The following is a 22,055-nucleotide window of genomic DNA, read 5'->3' as shown; positions in this document are numbered from 1 at the left end:
TTCTCATCATGTAACAAGCAGAGTTAACCATGGAGATTCACACAGCACTCTTACTCCAATTTCCCCTGCTCGTCTCCCCCATTAATTCTGCTTATCTTTTTTGCACTCCTTATAACAATTTTAATTCAGCCTTCCTGGGGAGTGAAGTGTGAGATAGAAATGGGTCGGGAGGGGGCCATGCCTCACCATGTTTACAGCCCTAAACCTAGGGTTACCGGATAAAATACTCAAAATTGAGTTGATTTGGATTTTATGTAAGCAACAAATAAGCTTTTATATAAATATGCCCCACTAAATTCAACAAACATGTCTATACTAAACAATTATTTGTTGTGTATCTGAAATTCAAATTTAAGTGGATGCCCTGCATTTTATTTGCTAAGTCTGGCAACCTTACCCATCATGCACTTTCTATAGCTGAGGCCCTGGTTGAGTATATGTATATCCTCAACTCAGTATGATGGAAATATTAATAAAGGGAATGTAGCCATCCTGCATAACCAGATTGAAGATATAAAGACATCTCTTTAGAACCAAATTCTGAAAGGGCATCTCCAGACTTCACAGATATTGCTCTTTTTAGAGAACTGACCCGGAAAACTTAGCTGACATTTCCTGCAATGCCCTGGAAAATGGCCCCCGCTCTATAAGATAACATTAATGTTCAATTTCCCCTTTCCAGAAGTATCAGAGTGATGGAGACAGACTAAAGGGAAACCTCAGATGGCATTTGGGTCAGAAATCCACATCACTGAAGTCGCTCCCAGGAGGAACAGTAGTTACAATAGCTCATTTGACTGAGCACTTAATAAGTGCCAGGCTTTGCGCTAAGTGCTTTATATGCCTTATGTATTTTGATCTTTCCAACAACCCTCTGAGAGTGATTAGGCCATCATCGCTCTTACACAGATTGGAAGCTGCAAGATTAGAGATGATAAATCTCTGGCCCTAGGTCATACATTTACTAAAATGTGGAGCCAGAATTAAATCAAGTCTGTCTGTCCCTTTATGTCAAAGTTTCTCACCTTGTAGGCAGAGATCTCCTACATCAAATGTTAAAACCAAGAGCCTGGGGTCCATCCCAGAACTACCTAATCAGATATCTAAAGCTGAAAACAGGAACTTACATCTGTAACAAGCTTCCCAGGGCCTGGGATGAAACTTAAAGTTGAAAGCTCTTGAATTATGTTATTTTGATTACGTAGGTTATTCCATTATTCTGTTTCTCAAACTGCAGCCATGACACTCACAGAAAGCACAGACCTGTCAGCAATAACAACCAATTTATGAGCTATTCTATGAGAAGATACCTGGTCAATCACTATCCTCTAGGACACTGGCCCACTTCTAGGGCTGCACAGAACACCTGAATGAGCTGAAAGCCACACCTCTGAAATGCTACCCTTCCCTCAAAGAGCAGTTTGACGTCCATTATGGCCATGGCTCTGCTCACTGTACCTCAGCCCCACTGCTTCCCCAGGTGTTCTGCCTTTGCTTATTTCTCTACGCCTGACACAGATAAATGGGCATTCATCTATATAATGTTGACAGCGTTGTTCAAAGAGCAAGCATTTGGTGAATATTTGAAGTAAAATCTTGAGCTTGGCCCAATAGCTAGGATTTTGCATGCAGTGTCTTCAGGCAACCTCTACACACAGCTACTGACAGAATAAGCTATTTAAGGGAAATCTGATCACTCTCTGCTTGAAAACACTGAAGGCTCTTTCACAACAAGATAAAGTTATACTTCTTTCAAAGTGCATCCAAAGGTCATCATAATCTGCTGTGACCTGACTGACCAGCCATACCACCTGCCACACTGCCTTTCATGTGTATTACTTTCTCCAATTACCTGGGTCTTGCCATTTCCTAAAATCCTCATGCTCTTTCATCTCTTATTTATCTGTGTTCTTCCTTGTTCCTTTCCCTCATCTTCCCTTTTGTCATCTCCCAGCTGCAGGAATACTTTTTATCCTTCCACATAAAGATGTCCCTAACTGTTCGAATGAGATGTGGGTACGCCTTCCTCTCTGTTCCTTTCTCCCAGGATTTACCAGAGTATGGTCCCTAAGACCCTAGCTCTAAGAAACATGCTTCTCTGGAAAAATAATTCAGAAAATGTTGCCTCCTATAATCTTCTTGCTGAGAGTTATGAATAGATAGAAGTATACCAAAGGCTTTGTGAAATCGTGCAACAGAGGTACAGAACCTAGTGTTTCCCACATGTATGTGAACTCAAACCCTATTTACATGTGTGAGTATGAACCAAGTATTAACATATTGCAGATGTTTGAGAAACCCTTTCTTGCATTTTTTTAAAAAAAATAATAATAATAAATAAAAGAAACACCAAAATTTCAATTAAAGTCTTTTTTGCACTGAACTGCAATGATTGGTTTGCAAGTCTGTTCCACACACTGAATTGTGAATTTCTTGAGAGTCTGTTGTACTTGTCTTTGTGTTGCTCTGGGCTGGCACATGACCTGACTTTCCAAAGGGGCTCCACACATTCCAATTGGCTGAATCATTGAGAGCTCACGAAGTAGACTCTCTGTTTATTGAGAAGTATCAGTATCATATTCACTTTGCTGCATCTTCAGATGTTCTATCCATCATCCATTTTTTTCCCCCCTCTCTTCTATTCCACAGATTCATCCTGGCTCCTGAAGCAATGGTCAGGGAGAATGGGATATAAAAGCCCATTTGTTTTTTTAACCTCTTTTGGATTTACTTTCCAATGACAATCTGAACTTCTTTGTTCTTTTTTTTTTCCACTTTCTTCGTTTTTCTAGAACATTTCAGAAGATCTTTGGAACCTACTATCAACTAATGCACATTTTAGATAACTGGTATATAAATGTAATTAACTTGATACTGGTTAAGATCTCAAATTCTTTTGAGTCGAATTTGACAATCCGAAATCCAATCCTTTCTGTTAGATCTTAATTCAGTCTGGTAGAGTACAATCACGCTTCATAAAAGGTTCAATAATTTTATGAGTGTCTAATCTATGTCTTTTTTTTATTCCATTAATAAAAATGTTTCCATAGAGGCCACCAAAAGTTCCACTCATGGCTGATCTTGATCCTCCATATAGCATTTTATTGCCCCAAATCTACTTACCATTAAATTGGTATAATCCATGCTTCACCATATTACAAAAGAAGTTGATGGGAGCCTACCCAAGGTTTTGCTAGAGTCTATATATTCACTATCTACACAGAAATTCCCAATCTAGTCATTTAGCAGCTTTATGAAAATTTTCCTAATATCAATGTAGCAAAAATGTAGTGGTCCTATGTCACCTTTCAGTGAACAGTCCTGCTTTTTCCAATAGTTCACAACAAATACGTTTCTCAGTGTCTACGTACAAAACTTCATTAACCAATTCTGGAATCCATTCTATAAACGTATTTACAAAAATGTCCATTTTCTCTTTTGTAGAAACCATAATTAATATATCTGCATATTTTTCCAGTGTATCTCTTGGTTGTAGCCATTCCTCAAAGAGGATCACTGAAAGCATTTGATTCCACCTGAAAATTCTGTCTAAAATAAACTAAAATTCTGAATTTAGTTTATTTGATGAAGTAGTCTTGACTTTGTTTAGAGACTTTTACTTCTAAGCACTGGGGGTACCAATATGTGCAAATGACAATTGGCTAATGATATATAAAGCCAAAATATTATCCTTACAATGTTAGATTAATCATATATGTAAAGCCAAAATATTATTCTCACATATGGCTAGGAAGTCTTGGGAAAAAACAAATCAAATCAAGATATCTCTTATTAGAAAGAAAGTAAGTAAGGAAAGAAAGTAAGGGAGGGAGAGAAGGAGGAAGAAAGGAAGGAAGGGAGAGAGAGAGAGAGAGAAAGAAAGAAAGAGAAAGAAAGCAAGAAAGAAAGAAAGAAAGAAAAAGAAAGAAAGAAAGGAAGGAAGGGAGAGAGGAACGAAAAACCTTGGAGGTGTTTGTGATTAAGAGAACCTGATTATTAGCTCTTGTACTAACACTTACGCTAAAAAAAAATTCATAGTATAAGGAGAGGGAGTGTTCATATTGCTAAAGAGAAAAATAAGTGAGCAAACAAGATTGTGTAAGTGTTTCTTAAGCAGCATTTTGGGAAACCATTGAGGAGATGGTTCAACTCACTATGACATCTGGTACATGTGTCTCATCAGAGGAGATGGATGTGTAAGGCTTTTATACCACAATGGCATTCAACAGCAGAGGCACCCAACTAATGTCACTCAACCATCTGTAATCACCATGAAACCTTCAAATATTGATACACTACAACTTCTGTAGATTATTCTACATGACAAACTGAAATTACCAGCCAATGGGAGCCTTTTGTTACACATGACAGTTAAAATTCTGAATGTAAAGCTATAAACTGGCATCTGGTTCATTTTCATTTTTTGTAGCTTGGATAAAGTGAGTTACTACCTAAGGTTCTCATGACCTCATGGTACTTGGAAAACATTACTTGTAAACTTTAGGACTAGATACAAAATTGCATTGTCATTTGAAAGATTGCCAGAGTACAACCTCTCTTGAGTAATCCTGAAGCCTTCATGTGTTAGGTGCTCAGCAGCTGGTCACTGGCAGAATTCAAGAACTCTGGAGGAAGATAGACTCTGGTTCAAATACTGTATTTTCCACTTGCTCTTTGGATGAGATATTCCATCTAAATAGACCTCAGTTTTGCCATTTATAAGATAGGGATATAAATAGTTTCTACCTCATGCTTTTTTTTTTTTTTTTTTTTTGAGAGTGCAATGAAATAATGTAAATTTGGTGGCACATGTCAAGCATTAAATAATGGTAACTTACATTACTCTGAGACATCTGCTTTCTCATATGGTTTAATATAAGAAAAAACTAAACAAATACCCTTTTGAATGAATCACCTATACAAACACATTTATCCATAAATTAGCATTTTATTTTATAAGAAAACAATATATTCAAGTGAATAGAAACATTTCTGTTCCAAATAAGTCTAATTCAGAGATTTTAGCCTAAAGAAGGGGGATCCTCATTTTTATATCTCTAATGCTGTTTCACAAATTAGGGCATACACATGAATTCATTTGACTGACATATGAGCTTGTTAGATTTAAAGGAACACACACCAATTCATTCTTAATAAGCAGTGTAGCTTTAAGGAAAGTATCCCCACCTCATATCATCTAAACAGAATTAGAAACTGGTCATTTCTCAGGAGATAATCTTCAGTGCTTACTAAAATATCCTAAAAGTATTCTTTTTTACATGAGGGGATGAAGAGATACTAAATATATGGTGAAGTTTGAAGTAATAACTTTCTCAATTCTGAATCTACACATATATTTTAGACGATAGACATTTCTAACCCTCTCCTTATAGGCAACTCAGTATTTCTTTTGTCTTCTTTTTTTAACTTCAAAACATAGGATTATTTTAGAATATCTTTTTAAGATTATAGTTAAAAATCTGACTTTTCCCAAGTTTTATAAATCTTTTGATTAAAAAAATATATACCAGAGTTTACTTAGACTGCACAAATATATTATGCTATCCTAAACACAATATCAAATCACAAACGACATTTAACTGGCAGAGTTCATTTTATTTTTTCATATGAGAATGAAAGAAATGTGCATAAAAGATCTCCCACACAATCTTCAATTCTCCCTGTGGTTTGCTAATACATTTGCAAATGGCACTGCACCTGCTTTTATACAAACATCTTTGATGCCTAGAGCATCAAATGCATCAGGGCACTGTCAGAGACATAGCTGCGTAACAAATAGCTCAAATGGATATAATGAGATATGCTCCATGATTGAGCACCTGACACAGTAGTGAGATATTTCTCAGATGAGAAATCCCTCTTCATGATCAATGCACTTTCCAAACTTGGCCAGTCTGACGTGCCCTTTGGCCATCTGTCTTGTCTGGATGATTGGTCGGATTTCTCACACAACTCAAAGAGTACTTGTGCTTAGAAAGAAGTTTGTCTGTACCATCTCCTGATCTATCCACGCTGTGAGGGAAAGTTTGAATATCTGACCTTAAAAATATCAATTTTCCCTCATGCATTTATGAATGAGTAGGTTAAGTCATGACCTCAAGAAATATTTTTTGATTATTGGTTTACTATAAACCCTTTTATTTCAAATTTTTTTACAAACACAATTTTGTGTTTTTATGCACCTTCCAATTCCTGACCTAAATATGCCAGGTAACTGTATTTTTTTAAACTGATACTGTATTCTAGAGCAGTATTTGTTGTTGAAATTTGCATTGTTCCAATCCCAGTGGCATCATTAAAAAAAAATTTCATGAATATAATTAAGGAAAAATCTTTTTGAATGCTGACAGTTTTATGGACATTAGGCTTGGCATGGTTTATTCAATAGGATAATTATTTTACTGAAGTTGATGTCCTCTCTTCAGTCCTAAAGCAGTGACACTAGGGAGCTCAGAGACACTGACTGAAATAGCAAGGCTCCCACTAATGTGGAAGCAATGTGGGGCTAGTCTAAATTTGGACTGGAGCAACACTTGGTACAGCTTATCCACTCTGGCTGGTACCCAGCTTAAATTTCTCCCCTCCTGGGAAGATGTTTCTGAATTTCCCAAGCCCATTTAGTGGCTTTTGTTTTTAATTTTTTTCATTGTATTTTGCCTATGCCGTTTTGATAGCACTTGTTATGTCACCTCAACCATGTGTAGCTTTCTCTACCTTTAATTTCAGAACCTTCAGTCATTAAGGGATGTGGATTATATATCTGCATGTTCAATGGCATATAGTAAGTGTGATAAGTATATGTTGATTAAATAATAGTAGGATTCTTGAAGTATATGATTTGGAGTTCTCTGCTATAAATAAGAATTTGTTGAACTTTCTGATGCGTTTTGAGTCTGATCCATAGGAGTGCACACATGACATGGCCATTGGGAATAAAAAGACTTGGGGAAAAGACACGTGTGCTTCAGATCATCACCTTGTGATCAAGTCAAAGAAACATGAAATTAACATTGCCCAAAGCAAGAATGATGAAAGTTGAGAAGAAAGGTATTCTGAAATTCATTAAAACAGAACTGGCATTGAATACTTGTAGGCACACCAATAAACTGACATAATTAAATTTATAGAGAGTATGCCTACATTTCTGCTTCCCAGCTTCATTTATACCTAGAGATACCATATTATTGTGATGATATCATCTCCCATGGAACAAATTTTACCCATACGGATTCTAAAATTACAAGTTAAATCTGAAAATACTTATTCCCAAAGCAAGATACAGAATATTATACATTCAGTTAGAGCAACCTGTGGGGGTGAACAAGGTCTAGAATTAGTGAGGCCAGTGAAAACAGTTTATTCATTAAGTCTATAAACCTATTTATCATTCCAGATACTCCTTCATCATTTGTCATCCTCTATATGCATACTAAGTACTCCCTTTGACTCTGACTTTGCCCAATCCCTTCCCTCTAAGGCAAACTCTACTGCTGGATTCACATATTGAGGATCCATTCTCTGTAAAGCTTTATAGCTATAATTTGACTTCACCTTTTATAAGACTCATTATAACATCAGTTAGGCTTGAGATTCATATACATGAATTACACAATAACCTCTTATTTTTCCCCTACTGGTAACTAAATTATTTTAAATATTTTAAAACAGACCTCTTAATACATATCTTGATTCCATAGCAAATCGTTATACTATAAGGTATAAGTGTCACTGAAAATCCTCAGGGAAAGCCCAATAGGATGATGACTCATCCATTTCTTTCAACAGTGATAATTATTATTTATGTAGCAAGTTTAGTTTACTATAACCGTGGCCATACCATTTGTGGGGTTTGATGCTATCCCAGTCCCACACACCACCAGGCAGTGTTTCTTATATCTACAGTCATTCTACTACATAACTTCTGGAGCCTCTATTCTCTGAGCCAGCAATCACCACAGTCTAGTGGAGCAAATTTCTCTACTGATTAGGCTAAGTATCTGCTATCCTCAAATGACTGTTGATGCTCAACTTCCATGCTGCTAATCCCCACCATCATCAGTAAGTGAGGAAAGTACAAACCACATGTCCTTCTCAACAATTTATACTCTACCACATGACCATGCCCATGGTTTTCTGTAATTCTTGGTTCATATGACTACAACCTCCTCTTCATGCCAACAACTTGTTTGAGGACTCCCATGGTGACTACTCATTAATTCCACTCAGATTAGCCATTCCCTATTCATCTCATTACGCATCTACCTTACATTCCATAATGCTTCATTTCAATATTACCTTGAATTTCATTGCCCTTATGAGTTTTCATCACATCTATCTACCAAAACCCCAAATCTGCCAGAATTGATCTGTCTGCTTTTTCTATGATCCAATACCTAGATAATAGAGCACTAATGAGTAATATCACATAACAGGAAGATCAATTTTAGTATAAGTATGTCATCACTAATCTCTAATTAACCCTCAAAACTTCCAGAAATGTAACTATCAACTTAACATCTTCTCTCAGATATATCAAAGGCACCCAGAATGCAAAATTTCCAAACCTAATCTAGTAAAACATCTCCCATAAATCTGTTCTTCTTCTAGTCTTCTTTTTCAGAAAATGGGCCCACATTTTATCTAAATATGCAAACTATTAAACCCTGCAGTCATCCTTGAAAATCTCTCTTTTCTAACCTTCAACATCAATTCCTCTCAAATACTGGTTGCTATCACGTCCCCAATATCTGTCAGTTTTTCCTCTCACATCTTCCATTATCACAGGAGTCCAGGCTAATATCATCTTGCCTCGAATAGGTCTTTAGAAACTTTAAATTTTATATTTATCAGTTTTATTACCTAATTATCATCTGAAAGATTCCTAGACTGTAAGCTCCATCAAACCAGCTTTTATGGTCCATTTTTACTCACTATTTTATCTGTAGCATGTTGCATTTTTTCTTTGCTTAGAGTGAGCAACTGATAAATATTTGCTGACTTAATGGATTAATGGATAAATGAAAACAAGCAAATTTGTAAGTATTATCACAGAGAACATATGCAGGTATAAAGCAAGTATTCACATCTATATCATATAAGAGAAAAACCTGAAGTTCAACAAAAGCTGAGCAAGGAGAACCTATGAATTTGGATTCAAATTTGGGTCCTCAGTTTCACTAACTTTAACTCCTGAGTATCTTTCTATTTTAGTACCATGATGCCTATCAATCCTATGGAATGCTTTTTCTTTTCATTGACTTATAATATAGACTCAGAAAAGTATGTCCAATTCTTAATGTAATTATCTATGAGTATAGAAAATAATTACTGTGGAAGGTATTCTAATCCTTTTAAAAACACACCATTCTCTACAAATACTTTCAAAATAAATATTTTCACTTTGTAAATGAAAACATTTATAGAGCCCATACTCCAAAATTAAGATTGACCAAAATATATCCAAAGTAGTCATCATGCAAGAGGAAAAAAAAAATAGAGCAGAAAATAACAAAAACTGATATTTTTAAACCATCACCATTATTTTCTACTATTTATTGAGTGTTTGCCATCTTGCAGACATTGTGCTAAGCAATTTATATGTGCAATAAAATAGGAACTATCATTATCCCTCTTTATAGATAAAAAAATTGAGAATTAGAGCAAACAATCAAATCCAGGAGCCAAATTCACCTTCTGTAAGGTTCCAAAGCTGCACTTAACATTAAATTGCCTTCCCAATAAGTAGTTAAGTCTTTCATTTTGAGCCATTACTTAGTGAAAAATCGACAAAAACATTTTTTACTATTAATAGTACCTGACAGTGAGACATTTCAATTATAATCAGATGGGGAAGGAGAACACTATATACATTATAAAACTTAGCTTTTTCTGGATATTTAAGGAGAAAATTGTTTAGTCTTACCCATGAATTCAATCCCCAAGTGGTCTGCTACACCGAAGTCAGCATATAAGAAAGGAAAACAGAAAAAGAAAAAAAGGTTAGAAAAAATTCCACACAGAAATCAATGCTTATAAGATTGGCCTTTCAAGGCAAGGACTGTGTCTCAATTGTAACACCATGTTTGCTTGCAAAAGATAATTTAGTTTGCCCACAATTAGGGGTGCTTTGAACACTGATTGGTATTTCCCAGTAGCCTGGAATTTAGATGGGATAATATTGCCGAGTATGCTAAGTATAAATTTAGCCAATATAAAAGGAAAGAAAGAAAAGGAAGGAAGGGAGGGAGGGAGGGAGGGAGAAAGAAAAAAAAAAACTTCATATAAAGCATATCTGGAACTAAAGTTATTTTCAGAACTCATGACATTTTATGTAGAATAACTACTTGTTTAACATTAAACTTATTTGAACCTTTATGTTAATAATATGTAGGTAAAGGACTTCTGCATGACAGGCCTTCACCAGGCACTCTTCACCTTCACAAAAAAGAAATGATGTTGGATCTTTTCCCCTTTATTTGTTAGATGAAGAAACTGTGCTTCATTGAGACTAAATATCTTACATGAGGAAGACCCAGGGCATAAATCCAGTCTATCTGACCCTTTGGTCCTATGACCGTTAAACTTGATAGCACTTCCTATCAAAAACAAATGGTAGATGTGTCCATGTCTGTTCTATATTCCTATGGACAGCACATAATTTTGACCATCTAATGTCTGTGATCAACAGAGGGATAAACTGGGCCCTGCTATATCCAGCCATTCAACTTTGGAGATTTTATTTAAATGGTGCTTTCTTTTAATCATTCAGTTATTCACTTATTCACTTTTAAAATTCATTGCATTATTTAATGATGATTTCTGTTGTAGTAATATGTTTCTTAAATGAGAATAAATGAAAAAAAAAAAACCAGTATTCCTAAGATCATGTTTATTTCCAAGACTAATTTCTGGGCTCCCTTTTATGACTTCTCTATTTAGGAAAGATTTTCTTTTTAAAAAATATGCATTTAGCTATCTTGAATATTTCAATGCCTTTCTTATTTGTAAATAACTCATCTTTAAATTCTATTGTGGTAAAAAATATATAACATAAACCTTGTCATTTTGACAAATTTTAAGTGTACAATTCAGTGGTGTTAATTACATTCAAAATGTTGTGTAACCATGACCAATATATTTCCAAAACTTTTCTGTCACTCCGAAGAGAAACTCTACCCCCTAAGAAACAATTTCCCATTTTCCCCTCCCTGCCCTGTTCCTGGCAACCTCTAATCTACTTTACGTATCTATGAATCTGCCTGTAAATAGTTCATTTTTTAAGTGATTAGGAATTACTTTAATTGAGAAATATCTCATATAAAGAACTATGGTAATGATGTTTTTTAAAAGTAGATGCATTTCTTCCTTTCCATGGCATTTTTTACCTGCTTAATATATACTATGATAGCTATCTAGCACACTTTCATAGAAAGACAAGATTTTTGTTCGCAAGTAATTCAGAAATCAGTGGGAGCCCACAGAGAGAAAGCTTTGAAAATTCTTTGTGATAGTGCTATAATGGAAAACGAGAAAATGTGCATTGGATAGAGTGGCCAAGAATCCATAAAAGCTTGCTCCTGGGAGGAGGAGAATGTACCTTTTGAATGGAGACTGTAGAAAAGTTGGCTAGACCATGTTTGGGTTCTTGTGTGAAAAAAATCTTCATGATTGTGTGCACTTAGGACACTAGCGAGAGACTAGAATTGTGGTATTTTAAAGCAGGGATTTGGGTGAGATTACCTATCATGAGACTAAAAGAAAAAAAAAAAAAGATTGGGAATAAAAAAACCTTCTGCCTACAGCCAGAACAGCCATTAGCCCTAGCCTGTTTGAACAAGAACTTTCTAGTAGAATATATAAGATAGATAACCAGCAAGGACCTACTGTATACCACAGGGAACTTTACTCAATATTCTGTGATAACCTATATGAGAAAAGAATCTGAAAAAGAATGAATATATGTATATGTATAACCGAATCACTTTGCTGTATACCTGAAACTAACACAACATTGTAAATCAACTATACTCCAATAAAATTAAAAAATAAAATAAAATAAAATAAAATTGATGTGGTACAATGGAATATTATTCAGCCTTAAGAAAGAATAATGCCATCTGCAGCAACATGGATGGACCTAGAAATTATCATACTAAGTGAAATAAGTCAGAAAGAGAAAGACAAATACCATATGATATCACTTATATGTGGAATCTGAAATATGACACAAATGAACTTATTTACGAAACAAAAAGAGACTCACACATAGAAAACAAAGTTATGGTTACCAAAGGGGAAAGGGACCAAAGGGATAAAGTAGGAGTACCTGGGATTAGCAGGTACAAACTACTACACATAAAACAGATAAACAACAAGCTCCTACTATATAGCACAGGGAACTATATTCAATGTCCTCTAATAAACCATAATGGAAAAGAATATGAAAAAGAATATGTATATATATATATATATATCTATAACTGAATCACTGCTGTATACCAGAAACTAATACAACACTGTTAAATCAACTGTACTTCAATTAAAAAAAAAGAAGTTTCTAGTAGAACTGAGATGGCTCAGAAATGGCTGGCTGTAGTCTGTTTTGCTGGCAAGTATAACCAATGGTCACTCTTCATTCTTCCCACAACCTTGGTGGGTCCATCTCTATATGAGAGAGGGGATATGGGCAATCAGGCTTTGTAAGTCTGGAAATTGCATGAAGAAATGAGTGGCAAGTTTGATAAATTTGAGGGCAATCTAAACACTTTAAACCAGAATGAATTCATAACCAGTAAAAGGAACAGACATCAGAATTTTAAAATTATTCAAATACTAAACGGTGTAAGTAGATGTCTTAAGAGAAAGGAAATCTGTCTACTCTTAACATAGCAGAAAAGTTACATCTAATTATTAGAGTAGTAGTTCTCAGAAGTACTGTCAAGCAACATGGCATTATATTCTTAGATTTTATAGAGAAATTATTTACTTTTTATAATAACATTCATGAAGACTGATACTACTGAAACATACAAATAAAAAGTTAGATCTTATTTAAAATTTCCCTCTCTCTCTCTCTCTCCCTCTCTCACCACACACACACACACACACACACACAATTTCCATTCTTTTATTAAGATGCTAAACACTGATCATTATTGCAGGTTTAAAGATACTGACAGGATTTGTTAACAGACAAAAGGATTGATGAAAATCCATGAAATTGCATGACAGAAAAGCAATTAATTTTGTCAACTGAGTCACACAGAACATAAACCACAATACTTTTCGTAACCCTTCACTGGCTAATTCTTAAAGCAAACAGCGTTCCTGGGGATATTCAGGTCTGCACGAAAACATCAAGAGGAATGTGATGAGAATGAATCAATTAATTACTCATTTATTCATTCACTCAACAAACCATGTGCCAAGAACTGTGCAGATATTGGGATGAAGGAGGAGGCAAATAACTTCAAGAAAAACAGTTTGATCTTCCCTATGACAAGTATTAGAATGTATAATTCCCATTTCTTTTATAGTCTGATGAACTTTTATATGTAAAAATTGCAGTTCTTTGGGAATATTGCACCCTTTGATTATATAGTAGTGGCTAAGATATACTGAGCACTTACTACATGCCAGGAACTGCTTCAAGTATTAACTCACAGAAACTTATAAGATTGTCAGGATCCTCATTTTACAGATGAGGAACAGAGGCACACAGAGGTCAACAAACTTTCCCAAAACTACATTGTTGGTAAGTAGTAGAAACACAACTGAGCCTAAGCTTCTTGACTTTCGGCCACCAGTCATTCTCAGGGTTTACTTATGCCCTCCCTATGAAGAAAAAGCTAATTTTTACAAAATCATCAGGTAATAAGACGTTCAGGGAGGAGTTATTTAATCCACTTAAGAGAACAAATTGTTTTCAAGTATCCTCAGGCACTGTAGAAGCACTACTTACTTATTTGCTCACCCCTAGTTTATTGATGAAGTGTCCAATATAAGCTAGGTAGAGGGGGATTCCCTCTCTCCAAGGAACCAAACTGGCAAATCATTAACATCTTTTCATTGGTTCCTAGGGAGATTTCTTCATAACGAGCCTGGCCTAATTGAAGTTATTTGTTTGTACCTATAGCAAGGGATATACGGAGTTGTGTCTGAATATGTGCCAGACGTTGAACCAAATAATCTTCAAATTGGCAATACACTTAACAAATGCCAGCAGCTCTGCCTGAAACGTGCTTAAGATTTGAGGGCTACGGAAGTGACCAGGGAGACAAACTTAACATGCTATAAAGTCAAAAACTCCAGGAAATTCAAGGCCCACATGTTTCCAACATGTCCATAATTCTTTTTTTTTTTGGCCACGCGGCATGTGGGATCTTAGTTCCCCAACCAGGGATTGAACCCATGCCCCCTGCAGTGGAATAGTGGAATCCTAACCACTGGACTGCCAGGGAAGTCCCTCAAAGCTTCTTATTTATATGTTGACAGACAGACAATCAGGGACTACAAATAGTTCCCTCAATCTGGGCAGAATGAGGAAAAGCAACCAAAAACAATCCTTGACTTGATTCCAATCTCAGGGCGAGATGAGACAAGTTGTCCAGCCTGTGATGAGGAACCCCTGTAATGCAGCACCGGGACGATGCAACATGAATGTGAGTTTCAGTGTCACTCTTATAGTAAAAGTAACTGAACAGGTAGTTCTATCACAGAGTAGTTCCAAATGGGGTGATTTAAGCCCTTGTTCCAGGGGATGTGGAAAAACATGTTATATGAAAATATTATTCTGTGTTTTAAAAAGTTAGAATAGTTGCTTAAAGTTCAACAGGCTTCTCCACTGCAAGAATCCCTAAAGGTCTTCATGTGTGTGCCAAGACTCCCCCGGTGGAGTATTTCCCAACTTGATGTAAGCAACCACCTTGTTATGAAGCACTCTGTCGTAGTGATCTATCATAGTACCCACGCTGGGAAATATGTCCCATATAAGTGTGGAGGAAACTAGCCACTCAACTATAAAATATGTCATTTTATAAATGGTTTATCTTAATCACTGAACTGAAATCTGTCACTCTGTAGATTCTACCCTCAGATCCATGTCAAATGACTTTTCAGTGGTGACACTTTAGGACGAGGTAGTCCATCACAACTAAGAAGACTAAATTGGATTTATGAAGATGGGAAGCTGGGTCTTGAACATCTGCTGACTCCTGACACCTGTGCTTATCATTCTCTAGTAGTTTCTAGAATCGCTGTAAAGAGATGTAACTGTGTCATGCTTCACCAGTGGATCATGGCATTTTGCTTGCTCCTGGAGAAGATCATGGACAAGGTGATGAGATGTCACATGTCAAGGCACTGTCATGTATGTCCCAGTTTATTATAACAAGACAGGTAAACTAGGAAAGGCTGGGATAGACTCTAAGGTTTCTGATTAGGAGGGTAAGGGCTGAGGGTGGACCTGGCTGTGATTGCTGAGGGAAGCTACAGTCTAGAAGCAATCCATGGGATCCACAGAATATATACCTTTCGAAAAGATTAAGGTGTCATAGGATGGGGGAATAGGGCTCACCACAGGCTCCCAGAGCATGTAACTGTTCACCAGAGGGAAGTGACACTTGGCAGTCACTAAGACAATGTGACAACTGGGAGCCAAGAATAGCCAGACGTGAATCTCTCAGGCCTTGGGTCCCGCAACAGGGAGGGAAGGAGAGCTGGCAAGAGTGTGAGCTCACTCCTGCAGGGTGAGGAAGGAAAGGCCCTTTCCAGGCACTGCATTCCATTCTATCATGTTGTCCTAAAAGGAGAGGGCTATTATCAGATTATGCTTTTTCCAGCTACTTAGTGCAAGAGTTTGGATATGAATGCAGGTTAGATTCTAACCTCCATGCTCCCTCCACTAAATCATGCTACCTTGTTAAACAGGCAATTTTATTTTTATCAGCACACATATATATTTGATCTTAAAATTTCTACATTTTAAAAATAAATAAATAAATAATAAAATTGATGACTAATAAGAACCTGCAGTATAAACAAACAAACAAACAAAACAACTAATACTAAACTTTCATTGGGTTATTTGTATGGAAATATGTTAATATAAATGTTTCAGACATTACATGAAATTTCTAAAAATCTCATATGTTCTGGTATAATGTTATAAGTCATAATCCTAGTTATTACTTTAAAATGTATATCTCAGAAATAACTAATTTTCTTGTCAACTGCATTATTATGAACTTTCATCAAATCTTTAACCATGGTCATTTTTAAGTCTTTTGTCATTTACAGACAGTTCTGGGTGTACTCTGATGCTTTTGCAAATATGTTCCTATAAAAGGGTTTCATCTTCAAGAAATTCATGGAAAAGACTCTGACAAGTACAGGTTTCTGGTAACTGACTGTACTGCTGAACTGAATGAATAAGCATTTTCAGAACTCTAATGAAAAACTGATGAACTCATAAAAGTGCTAACAAAAGATCAAGATGAAAAAAAAAATTAATTACATGGGACTGAGTGAACTCATGAGGATGAGTATAATTTTTGTGACTTTCTGTTCGAATTAAAAAAAAGAAATCCCACAAGGACTCAGAGGCAAAGAATATACAAATCAATTTTCACTGCAAAGTAAAGGAGCTGCTACAGTGGAGGATTACTGGACTGAATGTCAATATTATGACATAGTATGAGTGTGTTTCATGTTTGGTAATTGCAATCATTGTTGCTTTTGTTGTGGTCATCCACGTACAATGCTTGATGTCAGTCTGTTTATCTCTTGTAAAAATAAAATACAGTGTGTGTGTGTGTGTGTGTGTGTGTGTGTGTGTGTGTGTGTGAAAAAAATAAAAAAATAAATAAAAATTTATTTTTGGCTGTGTTGTGTCTTCATTGCTGTACATGAGCTTTCTCTAGTTGCGGCAAGCAGAGGCTACTCTTTGTTGCGGTGCGCAGGCTTCTCATTGTGGTGGCTTCTCTTGTTGCGGAGCACGGGCTCTAGGCACGTGGGCTTCAGTAGTTGTGGCACGTGGGCTCAGTAGTTGTGGCTCACAGGCTCTAGAGCACAGGCTCAGTAGTTGTGGAGCACGGGCTTAGTTGCTCCGCGGCATGTGGGATCTTCCCAGACCAGGGCTCGAACCTGTGTCCCCTGCGTTGGCAGGCGGATTCTTAACCACTGTGCCACCAGGGAAGTCCAAAATTTTTACATGTTTATGAATAAAATTTGGAAAGTAAAACATCATATTAATGAAAAGAAAATGATATGTTTCTTATTACATTTTTAAACTAATTCCTGTTAAACTTTTATTCTAGTTCTTTCTGGTCTTCTCTCTGTACATGTAAAATAAGTTTAAAGTCAATTTTACACAAAATCACCTTGTCTCATGGGCCTAAGTCAGAGGACTCTCTGTGGCCACTTCAGCTCTATAATCCCAATCCCACTCCTACTTCTATCATATCAGAACTGACAGCTTTTTCTGCTGTTGAGAGTAAGTCCTGACATTAATACTCTGACCAGCCTCACACCAGACAGGTCATCAATCATGGAGTAGTAAAACCACTTTTCCAGTAGAGCACATAGCCCCATTCTCCCTTCCACGGGCCTTGTAATGAAACATGACCTCTTAATTTTTCTTCTCAAAAGCTCTGTCACGGATTCCTCTTGAACAGAGACACTTCTATTTCACATTCCTCTCTCATCCTCTAAATAAAAATATTCATTTGTATCAAAGGAGGAGAAGCAAGCAGCCATGGAGACTGCCACATGTTCATGCAGCGCAAACTCAAGATCGGCATTCCGCTCCATGAAATCAAATAACAAATCAGAGTTACAACTGAGGTTTATGAGTGACTCTTTGTTTAGGCTGCTCCTCAAGGATGAATCTTGCCTAAATAGCTTGTAGAATTTTCTAGTGAAAACATCTTAGAACATTAGACTTAAAATGATTTCATGTTCACAATTATTGATTAAAGAATTAAATAAGAATTATCATTATATAGAAGAATTCTTCATTCAAAAAATACTACTATTTTGGTTATATAATTGATGATAGCAAATTTGTATAGGTGAATGCACTCGGGGTTTTTGTTCCTGAAATTCCCCAGCTCTTGTCATATTTTATCAACTTTCTCAACTTCTCATATTTTCTCACTGGGAACTTCCACACACATTATTTTATATAACTTTAAAAATTAGCCTGTAATGTAGTGCTACTGACCCCCATTTAATAGGTGAAGAAAATAAGCTTTGTGAAAAACTAAAGGCCATATTTATAGATGCCTATATTCTGAGGGTGAAAAACTATCTCAAATCCCAGGAGTGAAGGGTCATTATTTCTCTTTCTCACTGATTTATCACTCCAGCCTATCAAAATCTGACATTTTGTTGATGCTCAATAAATATTTATTGAATGAATGAAATGCCATCTGAGTCAGCCCCTTTGCCCACTGCATGTGATATTTTGAATTCCTTTAGAGCACATCCAGGCTGTTTTCCATCACCTCAGATTTTGAGGATTCCAATGATCATTACACCTCTGGGTGCAACTCTTTCGATATTGAAAAAACAATATCCATAAATGTTTCTAGAACACCCCCCATATGGAAGTACTACATTTAATTACTACTTACATGAGTCTACAATTCTGGAGTCCAAATATCACCAGATTATTATCTGAAAGTGTCCAACACATGTATACCTTTGTATAATTTTTGTATGTAATTTAGGATTCATGTGAACAAGTGGTCAATTATTAGGAAAAAGTATTCAATTTTCCATGGTAATTAAAATAGTATTCTATATGCTATTTAAGGGCTTACTTCTTAATAATGTCAAACTATTTAAGCAATCCTTGAAATAGTTGTTTTGTACACTTTTACAGATTGTAACTTTTCAACTTCAATCCATTTTATTATCAATGAAGACATTCAGAAGAGATTAAGGTTGGTAGATGTAAGGATTATAATAAAATAGGGGAACGTCTACTCAAAAAAGAAGTAAAAGAAAGGAAAGAAAGAAGCATATAGCAATCAGCATTATTTGTGCTTGCAGTTGACATGCTAATTAATTAAAGCCTTTGTTAACAAATTGTTTTAGTACTATGCTTTTAATCATATTCCTAAATTCAAAATTGCAATAGCTTCATGATGAATACTAATTCAGAAAATGATGGACACATTTTAAGAAACATTGCTCTGAAATGAACTCTCCTAAGCAAAGAGCAAAAAACCTAACTCCCACCTCCCAACAGATGACAGCTTTGGTAGCATGGAGATCCCAACAAAGGTATCTTCTGCTTCCCATCTGCCAAAAATAGAGGGACCAAAGAGAAAGATTAGCCAAGAGGTAGAAGATTCTTGGTCCTGGACCAACTGCCCAAGGTATTTATCTGGAACACCGAAATGCAGGGAAGTAACGGAGCTGGCAAAAAGCCTCATTCATGATGAAGTAAAGAAAAGAGCAAGTCCACGCCAAGGAAATAGCAAAGATAATTCAAACTAGGAGGCAAGTTAAGGTCATAATCAGGAAGAGGTACTTTTATGTTAGGACTCAGGAAACTGATAGCATCCGAGAAAGTGCAACTTATGATAGGCTGGGCTAACTGTTTCAGGGCTAAGACCCAAAACAAGCCTGTGTGTTGGAAGCTTACTTTTAAGTGATGCCTGATGCCATCAAGAAATGATGTGGGACAAGACAACACAAGACAGACCTGGCACTTTTGTACTTTCCTTTTGGTAACCACTCTTTAGGTTGGGTTCATATTTTGTGGCAGGCAATTGTGGCCTCTGAATGGTAGGCTTGTCCATTGTCATTGCCTCTGGCTTTGCTCTATATTATTTTACGTAAAGGTATTTATTTGTATGGAAAAATATATTGCATGACAGATAGTTCTTCAAATGCAGAAGGTAGCTGGCTATTTAAAGCTTTTCTGTAGGAAATCACTTAAAATATGAGAAAGAAGTCACCCATTTTTCCTAACTCTCTAAGCATTCTGTTCTACCAGCACTTCCCCCAAATAGGCCCATACCCACACATCTCAGGTTTTTATTCCAGCCATTACACTAGCCTTGAATATCTTTCCTGATGGACTCTCAAGTCTTCCTCCTACAAACTCAGTCTGTCTTTCAAGGACCACTTCCTCCTGAAGCCATCTCTGAAAGCCTGAAATAACATAATCTGCTCTGTTTTTCTATGAATGATAATGGGATCTGTATTTAGGAGTAGGATTATTGTGCACTGAATTATAACTTGTAGAGATATACCTATACCATAACTGATTAGGAAAACTAGGATCTTTTGCCTGGCCCTTCTTCACTTCCCCTTCTGCCTTTCAAATAGCAGATGGAAAGTAAGTGTTTATTGAATCTTTTTCATAACCCCACCAATTTTCTTTCTCAATGAGGCATATCGTTATGAGATTTTTTTTAAAAGTAAATCATGCTTATAAACTATAATGCTTTCTCTCAGGCTAGATTTTCTACCTTAGTCTTCCAGATTTTCTGGACACTTCCAATAGGTTTCCATTAAAACACACACACACACACACACACACACACAAACTATATTTCGAGTTACATAGTTTATTCCTCACTGAATTGTGAATCACCTGCAGGGAACAAAAAAAAAAAAGAAAGAAAGAGGAAAGTCTTTTCTTTTCCTCTTCTATCACCTCAATGAACTGAGATGTTCAGGCAAGTGACTACTTATATAAGAAGTTCTTATTTTAATGTTCTTTGGGAGAAGAGGGAAGCACTGGTAGCTACTGAGGTTGCAGAGAAAAGCCTCAACGAGGCTTTTATCCACCGCCATCCATGGCAGCCGTGTTCTCTCCTGTGCTCATCCCCTGCCTCTGTTCCATACATAAACTCAGCTCCATCCGTGGAATGAAAGAAAGTGCTTCAACGCAACATGCTTTTTAGAGCTCCTGGTCTTCGGAAGAACTGCTTTCTCTTGCTCTTTTCAGACTCAGCTCAAACAATTCCCCAAGAGGTGCCCTTTCTAATAACACTTTGCTCTTTCAATTCTATCTTGCGGTCATTTGTCTGGCAGTCTCGCCTCCTTCCAGACTATGTGCCCTACCTAGCAGGTAGTAAATGCTCAAAGCATTTTTGTTGACTGAATCCACAAATAGATGGAAAATGGGTATCTGAATAAATCAATAGATTTATTTGTTTAAACGCACATACTCATGGTGCCTAATATTTGGTATTGTGCTCTTAAAATGATACATAAAATCAGGCAACTGGGAAGAAAACTTGGCAACCCTACGGTTTCTATTACTAATTTTGTTTCTTTGCTTCATTCATTCTGACAAGTTAACACATTCCAATATTGGGGAACATCTTAATTTAATATTTAATGCTGTAATTTTTTTTGTAAAAAGCACTGGTATGGGAATAGTTTCATAGCTTATGATCCTTATGCTGGATATTTCTATTACCAAGTTTAAAAGTCACAACAATTTAGACTTATAAACCCCTGAACACCTGGGAATACTCGATAATGAGCACAACAGACAACACACTTGGGCTCACTAATGGATTAATTTATTACTTTTGCAGACTTAAAATGTAGCAATTTTTTTCCCCCTAAATGCATAACCAGCTGAGGGTGTTATTTGGTTCATTTAAATGCAAAGAACAATTCTTCTTTTGCTACCTGCTTCCTAAATCTATTAAGTAGTCAATAACATAGGACTAATGTAAGCTTCTTTTATTTAACAGAAATAAAGAAATGGAAATTAAACTGGTAGAGCCTTCTCCCAATAATGGCTTACCCCAGAGTAGCTGAATTATTCTTCGTAGTGTAGAAAAGCCAGGGAAAGCGTCTTTATTAAAATAATGGCAGAAACTATTATCTAATTTTGCCTATAATTAGCTGGGAACCCAGTGGAATCCAGGTACTTTGAAGTTCTCACCCTCATCCTCCCACCACCCTCTTCTATAGTCTTGATAACTCTCTCTGTGTGTTTTCTAGATATGTGGATAAAAATAATCACTCTGCTGGGCATCCTATTAGTGAGATAACCTTTT

The 22,055-nt window shown here is 36.2% G+C and overlaps 1 protein-coding gene across 10 annotated transcripts in view; it reads right to left on the bottom strand.

Moving 5' to 3' along the window:
* The window catches only part of NRG3 (neuregulin 3), a 1,093,570-nt gene that overhangs the window by 123,141 nt on the left and 948,374 nt on the right, over positions 1-22,055 (bottom strand). For 6 of the 10 annotated variants that reach the window (XM_082406741.1, XM_082406742.1, XM_082406744.1 and 3 more), the window contains exon 4: positions 9,944-9,970. In XM_082406741.1, coding sequence (XP_082262867.1) covers positions 9,944-9,970 — 27 coding nt within the window. Of the gene's footprint in view, positions 1-9,943; positions 9,971-19,263; positions 19,327-22,055 lie in introns of all 10 variants that reach the window. The other 4 variants (XM_082406743.1, XM_082406748.1, XM_082406740.1 and 1 more) reach the window with 2 other exon arrangements.

Source organism: Balaenoptera borealis, assembly GCF_965194805.1.
Source record: "Balaenoptera borealis genome assembly, chromosome: 10".
Taxonomy (NCBI): domain Eukaryota; kingdom Metazoa; phylum Chordata; class Mammalia; order Artiodactyla; family Balaenopteridae; genus Balaenoptera; species Balaenoptera borealis.
This window is presented reverse-complemented; position numbering and strand designations above follow the sequence as displayed.